Genomic DNA, 19357 nt, shown 5'->3' with positions numbered 1-19357 from the left:
GAGGAAACTACTTACCTATCTCTGTAATTATTAATGTATTAAAATTTATATAAAATATAAAAACGAACACCTCATCGATTATCAAAATGTTATTTTAAAAAATATCTGAATCTATAAAACATAAAACATTTTTTTTTATACAACTTAGAATGGCAAACAAGCTGACGGCCCACCTGATGGTAAGTGGTAAACGTCGCCTATAGACATGAACAGTACCATGGACATAACAAAGTATACTGTTTCGCCCATGATACCCCCCATGCGTTGCCATTCCTGAAGACTCAGGTATTATTCCTCTGTACCCTGTAAATGCACGCCATACCCCACCCTTCAAACAGAAACACAGCCATGCAAACACAACTGCTTTACGGTTGAAACACGAATGGGACAGAGGTACCCAAGCAAACGACTTTTGTACAAAGTCTCCCTCTGATAAAATACAATCGATTGATTTACCGTATTTTACCCAATGGTAACAAAAATATTGTATAAGCTTTCACCTTTTCGGATTTTAATAGATAAATAACCAACTAAGGTGCTAAAAACTATTATTTAAGCAACCTAGTACAAACTTAAGTGACATAAATATTTTATTTGCCATTAAATAACAGGTTATGAATTGAGAAATTATTCTACTTTTCATCCTAATCTGTGTCGTCGTGAAACACAGCTAATGAACTCAAAAGCTTAAATTTTCTAGAGATAACTAATGTCCTTTTCTTAGTGTATAACGTGCATCTTATTCAACAATCTAATATTTGGAGTTAAAACAGTGAATATCGCGAAAAATTCTTATAAATAAATTAAAATAACAAATATATTTATATATTATTTTCGTAAAATATAAGCCCTCGAAGCATCAAATCTTATCCAATCACTCTAAACTCTTACCATGAGCCAAAACTGCCTTGAAAATTACGCCGAAGAAATCATATTTATTAAAGTCCAATGATTAATAATATTAATAATCTTCATTTCTATCGCAATGTCACTTTATTTATACATTTAAAAAAATAGAATATACATAGACTTCCATTGGTAGTGGACAGAATCCGCACTAGAATATCCTGAGTTACAGTATTATGGTCTCTACACTCGGCCCCTGGCTATACAAAAAACAGGTAAATTAATATAAAAAGTAATTCCAAAAGTTTAAAAAAGGCACAATATTACAAAAATCAGGTACATAATTCCAAATACAAACATTATGTTTAAAATAACTCACTGTATGGTTTTCAAAAAACATTCAGTTTCTTCATAGCATTGCGTTTCTAAATATTTCGTGACTTTATATTTGCAAATACAGCGAGATTCGAAATATATTTTTGTAAGTCGATTTAATTTATTATACAGAAAAGGGTGTAAAAATTAATAATGCCGTTTAAAGAAAGTAGATGATGTTACAGTTTTCTTAAACACTATATTTGTTCTCCAATGATTAGCAAACATTTTAGGATCATAGGAATTTTGCGTATGACAACACAGTACAGATTTAAGAATAAACACTTGCCGCAATGAAAAGATCAGCATTCAAATATTTTTATAGTCGAATACCTATAGGGCTTAGACAGCACTACTTTAATTGCAACTCTTTGAACTTCTTTCACTTGCAAATTATACCAGTTCGTATCCTAACATTCCTTAATGCGGTAAACAGCAAACGGCTAAAATGATAATATTGATGATGCACATAGATCTGAGTCGATAATGGTACGCTCTCAAATTATCTGTTGTGAAAAGGAACTGTCAATATCTATGATGAATGACGTCATTTCATGTCACCTGATACACATGCACATGATTTTATACACATTCTTATGTTGAATATGTATACATACAAAGTAACAGAAATTTCATTAAAAGAAATGTACTTTTTTTGGTGGCTGTTACAGTAAAAACAAGAACTTCTAAGTACTTTTTGCAAAACTTTTAAAAATATTTACTATTTTTTTTACTCTTATATTATATTCTTCAATAATATTTTGTGTACTTAGGTTTTGTTGATCACAAGCCGGTCAATAGTTTGAAATACGGAAGCCGGTGTCTACGATATGCTTAAAGATATTCAAAGAAGATATGGATGATCTGTATGGAAAAAAAACTAACGCAGAAACAAGTTGAGCACAAAAATGTAAGAATAATTAGACCTAATCCACTTGTATAAGGGCGGAAGGGATTATTAATAATGCGGACTGCCAGTTCCATTGTTAATATATATTCTGTCAGGTCGACCTCCCCGCGGTCCCCCTGGATTCCAGCTATCGTGCTGAATTCCAGGTGCATTTATCACGATGGGCTAACTGACCTCATTTACCTACATTTATCGTCCCTCACTGGTGCCCCGCTAGCGCATACCGTTAGCACAGGCGGGGTAACCATTCCATTATCATCTATTCATCAATCCACTTGTATATTGAATGTGTGAATGTGAAAAGGACTCCATTTTCCGCGCTTAGCCTCTCACTTGGGCCATTGTGCGTATGAGTCGTGGCTAGTGCAGCCAACCTAGTTTCGCCCAGAAGCGCAGAAGCTTCCTGGGTTCTTCACAGGCCTCACGGAGCGACCTCACCGTTCCGAGGATTTCTAAACGTTGATGGGCCACAGCCTCACATTCCAGGATTACGTGAGCAGCCGTTTCTTCGGCGTCGAAACAGCCTCGACATAGAGGGCTGTCTGTGGCTCCTATTGTGTATAGATGTTTGTTTAATGGCCAATAACCCGTTATTGTCCCTATCATTATTTTGAGGTTTTTTCTGTCTAGATGTAATAAACGTTTTGATAGTCGTTGATTCAACATAGGTACGGCCAATTTTGATTGTCTGCAATCAGTAGCCTGTATCCATCTTTGGTTTTGTATGTCAGCGGATCTTTGACGAATCCGCATTCGAAGTTGTGAGAATGGAAAAGGAAGGAGTGGATACGGGCCTACCACCCTCGTTCCTGAGCCTCTTCTAGCTAGTTCGTCTGCGGCATCGTTACCATAAGATCCACTGTGCCCTCTTATCCATTGGAGGATAACTCGGTTATTGGAAGATATCCTATCCAGTGAATGGTGGCATTCAATTATTAGTTTGTTGTTTGTCTTGTTGTTTCGTAATGTTTTTAGTACTGCTGCGCTGTCAGATAAGAATCTAATGCTATAACCATTTATTCCTAGCTTATGTACAACTGCAGCAGCCTCGGTTATTGCAACACATTCGCATTGGAACTTGTATATTGTATTGGACTGTTTCGCTATATCTTATGTCAGTGATCCTATAAATAAACAAATTATAATATAATCGAAAAATTCAAGCAATTAAAATTAAAATGTTATGTCACTAATTCTTAATAAGCAAGATTAAATCTAAATTATTAGCTTACTCTTAAGAGAATGTTCTGCCAATGACCTTGAATATTTTCATCACAGAAACATGGGTCAAAATTAAAAAACGAATAAAATTTTGGGTCTCCTGAACCACAGATAATATAATACTACATATACTACCTGCACTAAAAAGGATGGCGCATCGAGTTGTTAAATTAGTATGAGAGGCTTAAAAATATTTATTATTCTTTGATTTTTGATTCACGAAATTTCTGTCGCAATATATTTTATGGTATGAATAGATTCTAAGACATTATTTTCTAATAGCACGATATGTTACCACCTCATCCTGAACGAATACAGGAACAATATTGTTCATGAATGTAATCAACCCCAAGACTAGTGGTTCCTAAAAACTTTACTAATACCCTAATATTATATTATAAATCTATTAAATTTAGAGCGTTGTAAGTGTTTTTCCAACAAATTCATTAGAATACAGTATATATACATGTATAACTATGTAAGCAACACTATTACTAGTAGATGGAATATGCTAAACACTTAGATAAGGTAATTGAATTGTGCGCAAAATATCATTTGCAATTTTAATATTCAGTTTTTACTGTACTCCGAGCCTTGTTTAATTTGATGTAAAGTACATAAATTTATCATAGGCCCATGATTCTGTAGTTTAGTTCAAATTTACGCAAACGGTATCTACTGATATTGTGGTAATTTTACGGCAGACCTAGTCGATTACCTACTCTAACAAATTGCCCCTGAATGGCCCGAATACCATGGAAATATATCCTACTAATATTATAAATATAAGAGATTGTAAATACGTTTGGAAAATTTAATGTTGAAACTCACGCTTAAAATTTTTGAAGACAGATGAACCATTGTTCCGCATTAACAGATATAGTAAAATTTAACGACTTCAAAAAACAGGAACTTCTCAAGTATTTTTTTATTTTTATTACCTCATAACTCCGTCAGTTCGGGGGAAAAGGGATTGTTAGTTATAGAGACTGAGAATCCTATTGTTAGCAATATACCCAACCAGGTCGACCTCCTCGCGGTTCTCCCTGGAAACTATCATGTTTAATTCCTGATGAATTCATCATAAAGGGCTAACGGGCCTGTTTTCATTCTCATCTATCACTCTTCACTGGTGCTCCGCCAGCGTATCCCGTTAGCGCAGGCGAGATTACCATAACCATTTTCACCCATCAAAAAAAAAACTCCGTCGGTTCTAAACCGATTTGGAAAATTCTATTATCATATTTTTTTAAAAACTCTAAGTTATAGCGCATATCACATATCGCAGACAAATAAACAAGCAATATTCTAAAATCAATATACAAGACGATCCAGAACATATTTATATATATAAGTTGCGTACAATATAAAGCCAAGCACAGTGATCTATTTTGCCTCTATTGTCAATGATACTTTACTGATGAGAAATAATATATAACACCTAAATCTTGTACACAACTGCAGAGCATTATTTTCCATTTTACTATTATTATTTTACGACAAAATCTTGAATATTACAAATACATCTTCGTTATAGCGCATATGTTACCTATTTTCAGTAGCTATTTCAGTATGAGTATTTTGTACTTTTAGTTAAATAGTTATAAAATTAAACCAATTTGACGAAAAGTATATAATGGCGTATTTTTTTGTGTTTTTAAATAATGCCATCTAATATCGTTATCAAATCGCAATGAAGCTAGGTACTTGGGTCTAGTTTAACTTAATGCAAAACAGTCAGTCAACTCGACTTCCTTAATCTTTTTCTATAAACAAAAAGTTTAAACGTAATATGTATTAATCCACATTATTGGCCTTTGTTACTTAATATAAACTGTAGAGACAGTTTAGTTAATGCTTGCTGCAGTGAAAAGAGATTGTTAGTAATGAGGTCTAACACCTTTAATTGGGGGAAAAGGGATTGTTAGTGATGGAGACAAAATCCCATTGCTAGCAATATACCCAACCAAGTCGACCTTCTCGTAGTTCCCCCTGAAAACTATCATGGTTAATTCCTGATGAATTCATCATGATAGGCTAACTGGCCTGTTTTCATTCTCATCTATCATCCTTCCCTGGTGCTCCGCCAGCGTATCCCGTTAGCATAGGCGGAGTTACCATATCATTTTCACCCATCAAAAAAAACCACCTCCAATTCGGGAGGAAAGGGATTGTTAGTAATGAAATTTAACAACCCCATTGCTAGCAATACACTCTATCAAGTCGACATCCACGCGGTTCCTCTTGGAAACCATAGTGTTTTTTTTTGATGAGTGAAAATGGTATGGTAACCCCCCCGCCTGTGCTAACGGGATACGCTGGCGAGCACCAGTGAAGGGTGATAGATGAGAATGAAAATAGGCCAGTTAGCCCATAATGATGAATTCATCAGGAATTAACCATGATAGTTTCCAGGGAAAACCGCGAGGAAGTCGACCTGATTGGGTATATTGCTAGCAATGGGATTCTCAGTCTCCATTACTAACAATCCCTTTCCCCCCAACCATAGTGGTTAATTCTTTTTCAATTGGTCATTATGGGCCAACTGGCCTGCCTTCATTTTCACCTGTCATCATCACTGGTACCCCACCAGCATATACCGATAGCGCAAGCGAGGTTACCATTCCATCTTCACTCATTAAAAAAATCCTCCAGTTCTAGCAATGTACCGTATCAGATCGACTTCCACGCTGTTCTCCCTGAAAAACACAATGCACTTTTTGGTAGGTAAACACTATTCTCTATCAACACTTTTTTGGCATTTAATATAATATACGCCAACTTTAACTTGCCAATAATTTGGTGGATGATAACAAATAACAAAGTTCTAAATACGCTTAATGATTTCATAGACACGACTTTACTTAATTAATCCCTCTAATCAACTTATGTACTCACCAAAACAAAAACAGTTAAATATCTATCCACAAATAGGCACAGTATAAGATACAGTAAACACAAAGATCACATTCATGTGCTTGATCTCATTATTTACTTAAACATTAGCACTGAATTTTGTTAAAGTATAAGGTTCAGAAATTACACAAACTTAAACCACATTAAGTACGTAAACTATTACAATTATTGTACAATATTTTTCACCGCCTTTAATAGACTTGTGAAACATGTGTACGATAAATTTGTTTATACTAAAGTTTGGATATTACTGATACAAGTATATGCTATCGCAATTCGTATTCAGTTCGCGTCAACGGGGAGCGAGACGTGCCAACGAAGAGGCCTGCAAAACGCTACTGAACTGAAGTGACGGTTGCGGCGTAACGACTTCAGTGAATATTGCTTGCTTGCCAGGAACCCATGATGACATACCTACCTATCTAAGGATAAGTTTGTAAACACAAACGCCTGGCGTAACGCCGTACTGTCATATCGCAGCTCGTGGCGTATTCTTATAATGCACTCGCAATATAATCACAAATGTGCTTTGATAAATACCATTAACTACTGATAATAATGGATACTGCAACGATCAGTGATACATCCTTTAATACACCCTTAGAAAACAAGAATACACCCAGTCAAGTATCAATGTTGTGCTCGTGCTATAATTGAACACTCAGTATTTCTTATTTTTAATTTTTTTTTCTCCACCAGTTTGTACGTTGTAATTGTTTGCGGATTTTGCCATAAACTGGTAGAAATTCCATTTTATGGGAAAGTCCGCCATGGTACTCATTTTTTCTTAAGAAATCTATATCCTATAATTTAAAAGTACTGTACAATAAAGCGTTACAAACAATCACCATTGTTATATGTAGAATAGGGCATACGTAGAAATATTCCTTAATTGTAAACATGGTACATAGGCAACACTATTTTCCACATGTATGAGACTAGTTGTAACAAACAAGTGGTAAACGAATCCATCGATGGAAGCGTTATCGCAAACGAGTTCATAAATTGAAATGAGACTTCGGACGTTGCTATCTTATTCTATCTTACAGACCGTAAGATTTGTCGTCATTTGCCCCTAGAAATTAATCCTTACTAATATTATAAATTTGAAAGTGAGCTTATTTGTCTGTTTCTTACCTCCTAATGCCTTAACCAATCAATATGAAATTTGGTATACTCATACAATATACGATGGAAAAAGATATACGTTAGTTATTATCTTGCTCCATTGAGCGAGCATATCCCAGTCACGTAGACGAACTGGCGAGTAAACTAATTTTTGTTTTTTCAATAAATCGTTAAAATATATCCATTGAATTGTTAGCGAATTATTTTTTCCAAGTGAGAGTTTTTTCTTTGAAATCAATTAATAGAGCCAACAAATTAAGAGCGCAATCACATTTCTATAGTCCTACTTCTTCGAATACTTAAAACACAAAAAAAAACAATTTCTTCACCTTTGTGGTGCACAATTATTTATTAAAATCGTGAAACTTTTTTTTACTTTTTTTATAACATCCAGTAAGGTAATTTCATCGGCGTAGCGAACATTCTTTCAGTTTTCTGTCTTTCAACTGCTACCATCCCATTCCACCCTTTTAAAGCCTTGCGCATAAAGATTACGACATACATCCCCATCCTTAATAATATTATAAATGGAATGTGAAATTGAGTTTGTTTTTTGTTTATTTAAAGCGTTAACGGCTCTACCAAACGTTATGACATTTAGCATGAAAAGATTATACTTTTTACTACGATCAAGTAATTTGCTACATTTATACGGACGAAGTCAGTACAGATGTTTTATATAGGGATAATAATATTTATTTTCATACTAAATACAAGTATATCAAGTAATCGACCGCGCAATTTGTATGAAAAGTTAAAATATTCTCATTATTTGATTACGTTCTTCATTAAAATGTCATTTTTTTTCGCAAAATACTGAATATAATGTTGTTGCTTATAGCCTACAGAGGACACTTTTAACCATAATTGACTTATTTGCCATTACAAATTTTATAAAAAAATATCTACACAATTATCTACTTTGTAATAAAACAAAACTTCATTAAAGTAATATCAGAATACATATTATATCATAAAATGGGAAAGTTACTTTGTTCGTTGCCTTTGTTTTCAAAGTCAAAAACCGAATTTAATGAAATTCCGTATGGCACTACCATAAACCATAAATTCTAAGAAGGAGCAGACGGTTTCAAAGTATTAATTCAACGTGAACGTTGTCGCTAATGAAATTCTACCATTATAAAAAGACAAAAATACTAGAATATAAACTTCATATTGTTGTAAGTTAGCATACGTTCTGTAAATTTAATTATTGCACTTGACAGTAGAAATATGATATAATATTATGTATTTTTTTTTAATCCACAACTTCTACCGTATGACGGACCGCATACGGGATATACTATTTGTGCCATCTTACACACTACACTACATAGGCTACTCTATGTCCTTCTCCATCGCATTTCATATTTACCATTCAATTTCACCATCGTACAACCCGCCATATACTAAAGTTCCATCCCAACCATATGGATGACTGGCGGTCTTGCACTGTGTTTTTCAAGGCAATTTCTTCCACGCATAACGTTTTATAATGAATTTCCAGCCACAATATTTGAACCAATATAATAAACCGATATAAAAAACCATATTCCTTTATAAAAGGCCGACATCATCATCATCATCATTTTAACCATTATCCGTCCACTATTGAACATAAGTCGCCCACATAAACTGCCATGAGGAACGGTCCTGAGCCACCTGCATTCACTGACTCCCTGCAATGCATTTCAGGTCGCCACTTTATCTAGCGGGGGGGTCATCCTAAACTGCGCCGGAAAAAAAGGCCAACATCATACCCGAAATTCCTCCAGTACTTATTACGGGTGCTCATAGGCGATTATCGTCACTTAACATTAGGTTAGTCTCATACTGCCCCTTTATAATAATAATATAGTAGGCACCTACGTGCATATCAAATTTTAGATAATAAATAAACAAACTCGCTTTCACATTTGTAATATTTGTAAATATTAGATATTTAACCCTTCTTTGCATAGTGGTGGAAATTTCCATCATAATATTGAATGCCCAAAAATTATATATCTCTGTTACGTGTCTGGATACCTTTTTAATGTCCATTGCAGAAAAAAAAACATAGCTGTCAATTTTGTTTTTAATTTTTCTTTTTAGTTTTGAACATAAATTATATCACCTTGATTTATTTCACCAATAAAAAAATATCATGCAAAGAAAGGTTAATCAACACTAATACAAACTTTTTGTTAGTGATGCGGACTACCCTGTCAGTAAACTGTAACTGACCTGCTTGCATTCTCCACTATTATCCCTTGGTGCGCTGGCGACGTATACCAATAGCGCAGGCAGGGTTACCGATCCATTATCATTCATTAAAACACTACCAAAAACACATAATTGTGGGATTGTCAATTCACCCTGGAAGCCATCGTGGTTAATTCTTGTGGAATGATCCGCCTCGAAACCATCGTGCTAAATTTCAGGTGTATTTATTACGATAGGCTAACTGGCTTGCCTTTACATTCTCATCTATCATCCCTCACTGATGCCCAGCCAGCGTATACCGTCATAGCAGGCGGGGTTTCCATTTCATTGTCATCATCATATTCTTACCCTTATCTCAATTATTATTTGGAGTCAGCATAATATGTTTTTATCGATATTACAAAAAGATTTGGCTTACAGTTTTACAACCGGCCACCTGCCTGACGTCAACCCTTTTTGAGAATGCATTTGTTGGTGGTTTTCGCCAGCTATAGTATGGAGGAAAGAAAATAAGGAAGGATTTTGTTTCTAATTGAATATATCTAAATATTGAATATATCTAAATAAATCTAGATATTACGAGACAACACCAAGAGCACAGATTAAGAGGGTCAAAGCCATTTTTTTAATAATGTAACACTAAATGTCATTATTGTCATTACGTCAACTATCATTGTCAATTTTTCAGCATTGTCATCTTTTTTTCTTCATATAGTGGTCTTGTCATTTATCCATCGTGACATCGGCGAGTATATCTACGTTATAGATTATTATAGTCTCACTCTGGATGGCATTACTATGATCAAAGCAACTTGTGTATAATCTATGTAATCAGTTACGAATTAAGATTAGTAACAGCAGGATGTTTCCGTACATCTAACATATGATAGATGTCAAGTTGACACAATCCGTCAATCTAGAGATTAGATAGTGTTAATATAATTCTACAACTCAAAAATTTCCTCAGGTTCGCCAAGACGTGCGTAATACCTCTGGTATTACTTGCATTCATAGGATACGGTAACTGCTTACCATCAGGTAGGCCGTGTACTTGTTTGCCACCTCAGTAGTATAAAAAAAATATTATCTAGTGATGGGATTCGAGTTGCTTTTCACTCGAGTGACTCGAGTAGTTTCTATATTACATGCACTCGAGTTAAATTTTTGACCACTCGAGTTTCGAGTGACTCGCGTCGACTCGAATTACGAGTGACTCGAGTTGACTCGTACCACTCGAGTGGTTTATACCGAACTGAGTGAGAAATTCAAATTGTGACAAGTTTACCCGCGGTACCAGGAAACTTTTAAGAGAGAAAATTCTTCCTGATGCTTATCATGCCGCACGCACTATAATTGTAGATATTCTACATTTAGTTGAATATACGGCTGCTACAACAGATTTATGGACTTCTAAAGCATACCTAACTATTACAATACTTATAATTCAAAACTTTTTTCGCAAACTGTTACTACTAAAGAGGTTACGGAGAAACATTCTTCTATTATTTTAGCAAGTGTGCTGAAGTCGATATTATCGAAGCCGTTTGGTAGGGAAAAAATTTATCAATTTATTTTTTTAAAGTAGTTATTACACCAATTTCAGTTAAATTTGTTATCTCATTAAAGATACATTATTTTTGTTTTTTTTTGTTGAGTTTATATAAGTTTTATTTAAGTTAATTTTATATATTTATATTATATTATTATTTATATTATTACATATAAAATATTTATATTATTACATAAATTGTGTAAGAACATAATAAAACTGTTTATATTTGGATCTCATGAAAGTTCCTTGTTAGAATAAATTAAATTGGATTAGAACTTATTAGTAGTAGATTATGGTATAATATTTTAATTTGACTGATAGTTGATATAAGAGGTTTCTTGATTACGTATGACAGGTTTAGTTTGAAGGAAAATTCTATTTTTTACATTTTATTTAGATTTTTTTTTTGAAAAAATGAATACACATTTTCTATGTAAAATTAATACTGTTTTATTCGTTTTAAAATTTTGGTCACTCGAGTTTTATATTCCGAGTGACTCGAGTCAATAAAAATCACTCGAGTTTTATCTTCACTCGAGTGGCATTCGAGTGAGTAACTTATCAGTACCGAGTGACTCGAGTAAAAAAAAATCACTCGAGTCCCATCACTAATATTATCGAAACAATCTGATTCGAACTTAAACACCGATAAATGTATCAAACGGTAATATGTCAATCACTAGTTAAAAATATGGAATACTTTTTAATATTACTTAAAATAAATCTAAAATTTTGATATTATCAGTGGTATGTGATTCCCTGTATTTTGACTTTTGTTAAACTTCGTAATATACCAACGTACGTGCTAAATAAGCCTAATGGTTATTTTTCTGTTATTGGCTAGTGAGACTTATGGCAGGTATTATTCTGTATCTAATTTAAATGTTGTTCTTTTTTTTAGACAATTCGAAATCTTAATTTTTCCTAAATATTTTCTTAATAAATAACACGAACTCTATTTATCATAAAAAAAATTGTATAGAAAAAAGATAAAATACAGTTCCTCAAACGACTTTCGTGAAAGGTAGCTCAAATATATATCCAAAAAAATAGTTAATTAGATCCCACATAAGCGTCAAGCGTCAGACATTATTTGTTATCTACATATATCTGTAGTGGATAATTAATAGTTTATTGAGTCATTTTCCTATTTCGTTTATATAAGGGTTGTGTCGACTTTATTTACTAGTTACTCTGGTCTGTGGTCTCTTTTATCTGTGCCAAAATAAGTCGAACTACACATGTGATGTTAATAATTTTGTAAATTCAAACAAAATGGCTGCAGTAAAAACTGATGAATTAAATAAGGAGGAAATCGTTGAAAATGGTGAGGAAGAGGATGATCTAGAAGGAACAGAAGAAAATGGAACAAAAGACCCTGCTAAAAAAAAGAAAAAGAAAAAAAAGAAGAAGAAGACAGGTTAGGTTCTACTATTAACACCGTTGTAATATTTTCCTGATTTATTTCATTGTCACATTAAATTTTATTTATGTTTTTTTTACTAGAATAAACAGAATTATTCCCCTTTGTAATTACAACATAAAAGAATTTATAATGCCAACGAATTTGTTCTAAAAATATCTTTATAATTATATCCTACTTAATTTAGTTTTTAAACATATTACGCATGTCGATAGAACATAGTAACATCAAAATATGAGTAACAACATGAATACTTGGCATCGTTCCTATCTCATGTTTAAAATGGTAAATAAGTAATTAGGACCTATTTAGTTATTTCTCTATATCTAATTAAAAATATAAATAGCAATGCTTTCGAAACAAATTATTGAACTATGGAACGAAGAAATATATAAATAGATATCTACTCAAACATTACTAGAACTACCTATCTTTGTTGATTAAATATAAAACTCTTGGCTGCTTTACATCAATTTTAATCAGTGTAATAGAATTATCACAATGATAGATGTGTGTCATAATATAACCCTTATAAAGAACACATGTACATGGAAGTTTTATGTATCTGTACATTTTAAAAAATCTGAGTATTGTTAGTGAAATTTGCTCGCACCTCTTTATTCTAATATTAAATCATATTTATTTTTACTCCACGCAACTACCTTTTACTTTGAATTGTCAATACTTATATGGGGGGGACCTGGTGTCTAATATACAAGTTACGACTTAGTTTAGGCTCCAGATCTCCCACAAATTATGATACTTTTATTTTGTATAAAGTAAAATTTAATATTATTATACATTGTAATTTGTGGAGATGAATAAACTAATTTTTATATTTATATTAAATATAAAAAAAATTGTGAAGTATAAAACAGTTAATTTTGCTTAGTAATGCCCAAGAATATACATTATGGTTTTTGTTTCAACCACCCTTTTTATTGATGATAATGGAATTGTATCCCCATCAGTACTGACTGTTTAAGCTGATGAATTACTTTTTTTATGAGTGATAATGGAATGGTAACTCCACTCGTGTTATCGTATATACCGGCTGGGCACCAGTGAAGGATGTTAGGTGAGGATGAAACAGGTCAGTTAATTCATTGTGACAAAAAGAATTGTTCACAATGGTTTCCAGGGGAAACCATGTGGAGATCAACCTAGGGCATATTGCTAGCAACGGGGCTGTCAAACTCCATTGCTAACAATCCCTTTCCCCCTTGATGGAATACTAGTGAAGGTATGAAGTAAGGCCATTGGCTTATTGTGATGAATTCTCCAGGTATTAACTATGATTGTTTCTAAGCAGTACAGGGAGATGGATCTGATAATTTCTGTCCTGCCATTATTCTATTACTTCATTTCATAAAATGACTCATAGGATGCATCTCATCTCATAAGAGAAAGGATATTAATATTGTTACTGTTATGAATTTATTTTATAGCTGATGCTGATGCTACAATTGAAAATAAGGCTGATGTCAATAACACGTCAGAAAAAATACAGTCTTTATCTGTAGAAGAATCAGCTGGAGATGGGGATGACAAGAAAAAGAAAAAAAAGAAAAACAAAAATAAGTCTGGCAAAGGACCAAGCAAGGAACAAACAAATCCACCTACTATACCTATTGCTGAACTGTTTCCAGATGGTAAATAATCCTTCCGATTTCATTGCTTTCATTTTATTTCTGTGTTAATTTGGTCATACAGGGACACTCTGGGTTTGTTGCACGCATCCATGTAGTCTAGTCACCTCATGCTGCAGCTAAAAATCAGTACTTTGCTTTTAAGCAAAACTATCACTGACCTGTAGCATGTTTAAGTCACTGTGATACAGATGCCAAAAACATATTTTTGTATTTTATCTATTGTTTTATATTTAAAAAAATGTAATGAATTTGATTGTATTAAATCAATTGTTAATTTATGTGTGTCATAAATGACTCAAAGTGTTTATCTTTCACTCAAAACTTACATATTATTTTATGCTTTTTTATTATAGACACTAAAATCTCTATCTATCATGAACATGTTAAATACATGTTATCAATTGGGAATTTAAAAAGTTATATTATTATGTAAACTCTCAAAAGACAGCTCTTAAAACTATTCTTAACTGTTTTTGGGTATGTTGGGTTTAGGTATGATATTTCAGAGCTATGTAAGGTATGGTGACTTAGCACTTGCACTTTCAATTATGATAATAATCAGATAAAATTACTTGCTTTAATAAATAATTTAGCTATCACCTATTAATACTGGTATTATTTAAAAACTAATATACATTATTCAGGAAATTAGACAAATTTTAACTCTTAAATGTCATTACTAAATTTGGGAATTTTTTTTAGGTAATTTCCCTGAGGGCCAAATTATGGAACATGGTCCCGCTGAAGGCATTAACGAACAAACTGCCAAAGATCGCTTTACAAGCGAGGAAAAAAGAGCCTTGGATAGAATGCAACAAGATATCTATCAAGAAATTAGACATGCTGCAGAAGCACATAGACAGGTATACCTGTTTATTATGTATAATAATCCTATACAAAATATAATATACCTCCTCCTGTTCGAACTTAACTGAAAATCAAATAAAACATAAGCAATTTCTGTTTAAAAATTAAGTGTAAAAAAAACTGTTTATAACTGGTGTGTCACACCAAATCTCTGAAACTGATCAACAAAATTTAATAAAATTTTGTAAATTGGTATTATTTTCAACTTAAGTAGAAGGATAGTTTTTAATTCAACATATATAATGGATAACAAAAAGTAATATTCAGCAGTATGAGGTAAAATAATGTTTAATGGGTCAATAAATACCATTTACCATATAAGTGAAATGTAAGTAATCATCAGATTATATCTCTATTAAAGGCACCTTGGCAGAAAATTTTATTAAAAAGTATTTATGCACATATATCCACACAAATTTACAATTCTTGTTATAGACTCGTGACCATATCCGTAAATGGATAAAGCCTGGCATGACCATGATCCAAATTTGTGAAGAATTAGAATCGACTGCAAGGCGTCTTATTGGTGAAGATGGGCTTAAGGCTGGTTTGGCTTTTCCTACTGGCTGCAGTCGTAACCATTGTGCTGCCCACTACACTCCTAATACAGGTACAACTAATTCTAAGGCAGTATCTCTATAATAACTTGAATAACATGTAATGGATCACCTGCTTGTATTCCAATATACAATTTCATTATTTAGTTATCATTATTGAAATTATTCATGTTGATTAAATTTACTAATAAACATGAATCTTACTTTTTTAAGACTAACATTATTAATACTTATAAAACCGTAGGTGACACAACTGTTCTTGAATATGATGATGTGGTGAAAATAGATTTTGGCACACACATTAATGGACGTATTATTGACTGTGCATTCACTCTGCACTTCAACCCTCGGTATGATCCCCTAGTTAAAGGTGTGCAGGAGGCAACTGAAGCTGGTATTAAATCATCCGGGGTAGATGTGAGGTTGTGTGATGTTGGTGCTGCAATACAAGAAGTAAGTTACAAACAATTACCATTATTACACCAGATCTAATTGTAGCTAAAGAGAGCTAATTGCAGACAGAAAGATAAAATTAAAAAAAAACTGCTGCATAGGTCTAGAGATAGATGTGCATCTCTAACAGATTGTCATATGAGGAATGTCTTCAGCATCTATTCATCATGTTTAAAATTGTCCTCAAGAAGACATCATCCTCTTCATTATATCAGCCATTAATTATCCACTGCTGAACATAGATCAATTAAAGATCAATAGAGTTTTGTCAGTAGTTGTCACCCTTAGCAAGTGGGTTGGCAACTGCAGTTAGGTATTTCATGATATTTTAGGAAGAACACTGCTACCCATCTCTCGGGCATTAAGTTCCCTTTGTCGCTTCTTACGACGCTTAAAAGAAAGGATGGGGTGGCGGAAGTGCTGGAGCCACGTGGCATTACCTCTTAACTAGTGAATTATTAGTAAATAACTAGGTTTTTACTACTAATAAATTACTAATATTTATGTAATAATTTTAACTACTGTTTCATGATTCATACAGTTCAAGAACTTCATTATAGTAGTTAAACTTATATCAAAATATGTTGTATTTACATTAGGTTGCAAATAGTTGTGAATCTATTATTCTTAATAATTAAAAAAAAAAATGAAGCTTTATGCAGCAAAATCTTTACAAAATACTGTTATTGTAGGTAATGGAATCACATGAAGTAGAGTTGGATGGCCAAGTGTATCAAGTGAAGCCTATTCGAAATCTTAACGGGCATTCGATTGGGCCCTATAGTAAGTAACATAATTATATTATAAACTAGCCTTTTGCCCACGACTCCGTAGGCGTGGATTTTAAAAGTAGGAAAATCAATGATGTGGACTATTAAATGGTGTAACAATATAATACATATCCCAATTTTCAAGTTTATTAACGTTTAGAAGTAAAACTGTAAAAGCCGCATCCCAATTTCAATTCCGTGTAGTAGTGTTTGGGTCATGCAAACAAACAAAATTTTTAAAATTTACTACTTTTGCTCTTATTAAGACTAATTATATTTTTTCTTAAGTATAAGCCTAAACCTATCTCTAAAATTAAAATTTGATATCACAAAATCTTTATTATTATTTAAGGGATAATATGAACTAATTTTCTATTAAATTTAAGTCCAAATTATTATAAATCTAGTTTATGATGGTCCATAAAACGATAATTGGACGAAATTGTCAAATTAAAATATTAAGTTAGAAGATAAAGTTTATTATAAAAATAAAATAACACTAACTCTCGCACATAAATTTAATTATTTTTTATTGTAGGAATTCATGCTGGCAAAACGGTGCCAATTGTAAAAGGAGGCGAAACGACACGCATGGAAGAAAATGAGTTCTATGCTATTGAAACATTTGGATCTACAGGACGCGGGCAAGTTCACGATGATATGGACTGTTCACACTACATGAAAAATTTCGACCAACAGTTTGTGCCATTAAGGTAACTAAAAATTAAATTAAACGCCATATAATCATTCGTGTTTTCATACTTGGCATAATGAGAAAACAATTCTTTTATCTCCATTCACATGTGCTTTTGGTCATATACACATGAATTAGGTCATAGCGAAATTTAGACAATCTCTCATAGCCCCATATAGTCATGCGTAGTTTGTTAAAATCACAGTTCATCATATACGCGGTTAAGTCTTTGTTATATTCGCATTTTGTCATGGAAAGCTATAACTGTAAATTCTTGTTTGTTTTTAAAGATTTTTTTATACATATTATTGACTTGCGTTTGTGACGAACAACCTTTGTAATATTACAATTGTGGCGAAATTCATATGTTCCAAATGGACTGTGATAAATTCCGTATCGTGATCAAATACGTTCGTAACATGGTGCGTACAATCCTACCAAAATATGTTACCTAGGAAACAACAGATTAAATATTTTATCAAATCTAATATAAAATTAAGAAAAAATAAAATTTTATTTTCTTTATATTACAGACTGCAATCTTCCAAACAATTGCTAAATTTGATTAACAAAAATTTTGGTACGCTCGCATTTTGCAAGCGATGGTTAGAACGCGCTGGCGCGTCAAGGTATGCTATGGCACTAAAAGATCTCTGCGATAAAGGAGTGGTGGACCCTTACCCACCTTTGTGTGACATCAAAGGTTGCTACACTGCCCAGTTTGAACACACTATCCTTCTAAGACCTACTTGTAAGGAAGTGATATCACGTGGAGAAGATTACTAGCGTCTAATGAACAACGTCGACAACGTTGCTGTTTTGTTATAATTGTGTTAAACACTTACATTCAATAATGTCAAAATATACTCTCCTGCAAGTTCTTTAAAAATTGTAAATAAATTGTTTTAATAACAACAATAGTTATTTTCTTTGCTTATTGGTAGATGTCAGTCTTATAACAGTATAATATTAGTTATATTCTTTGAACATTTTAACTGTGCAGTTGCGTATATTCATATTATTATCCGTCATTGAACCCGTCTCGTCCACTTATATGTGGGTTATTTGTTTTATTATTTATAGGTTTTCACTTTTATTAAAATTGTATATCATTTATCCTAAATAACTTGTATTAAATTTCTTTAAGTAATGTCATTAATTTTATAAAAGGTGATATATTATTATATATACACTAGTTTGTCAAACTAACACATGAAACATATGAAATAAAGTTCAAACTTACATAACATTGACTATAATTAAAAATTTTAGCCAATAAACCAATTTGACAGGAGAAGATAATTCATTTGAGGGTGAGTGAAAATTCCTTTTTGAAAATTGGGTAGGGACTTCGATCTGAATTATTTTAATATAACGTTATAAAGAAAGAATGCCAGGTGCTGTCCTTGATTTATGTATTACATCTATTTGCATTCTGCTTCATAAAAGTAAATTGTAAAAAAGAAAATACGAAATTGCAGTTTATACTTTAACTCTTTAATTTTCAGTAAAAGACTATTTAATAACTATTATCGCAAATAGTTTATAATAAACGATTACATTCATATTTTTATTCTAGTAATATCGGTACAAAAATTCTTGCCAATAACATGGGCATATAAAAATGTATAAAACAGCCAACATCCTTACACTTAAAGGTCTTATTTAGCAACTTGAGAATATAAATAGATGATCGATTTTCAAAACACGCCATAATTCACAGCAGCGATATACAAACACTTGCACAAAATGGGTTTCAAATTATCCGTCTTATTCCAAATTGGAACA

General features: G+C 32.6%; 2 protein-coding genes across 2 annotated transcripts in view; one reads left to right on the top strand and one right to left on the bottom strand.

The window, feature by feature from the left end:
• Nucleotides 1-6587, bottom strand: part of LOC113511544 (cAMP-specific 3',5'-cyclic phosphodiesterase) — a 547503-nt gene extending 540916 nt beyond the window's left edge. Inside the window, exon 1 of the mRNA XM_052897791.1 lies at nt 6251-6587. The gene's annotated coding sequence lies outside the window, so the exon portion shown is untranslated. The remainder of the gene's footprint in view (nt 1-6250) is intronic.
• A 5756-nt stretch (nt 6588-12343) lies between these two features.
• LOC113511968 (methionine aminopeptidase 2) lies at nt 12344-18816 on the top strand. Its single transcript, XM_026895709.3, has 8 exons — nt 12344-12573; nt 14025-14228; nt 14931-15091; nt 15531-15705; nt 15897-16105; nt 16798-16888; nt 17414-17588; nt 18103-18816. The coding sequence occupies exons 1-8, from the start codon at nt 12429-12431 to the stop codon at nt 18353-18355; spliced, it is 1413 nt and encodes a 470-aa protein (XP_026751510.2). The 5' UTR covers nt 12344-12428; the 3' UTR covers nt 18356-18816.
• Nucleotides 18817-19357: the final 541 nt, after the last annotated feature.

This window comes from Galleria mellonella, unplaced genomic scaffold (genome assembly GCF_026898425.1).
Source record: "Galleria mellonella isolate WM207_F2 unplaced genomic scaffold, CSIRO_AGI_GalMel_v1 utg117, whole genome shotgun sequence".
NCBI lineage: Eukaryota > Metazoa > Arthropoda > Insecta > Lepidoptera > Pyralidae > Galleria > Galleria mellonella.
This window is presented reverse-complemented; position numbering and strand designations above follow the sequence as displayed.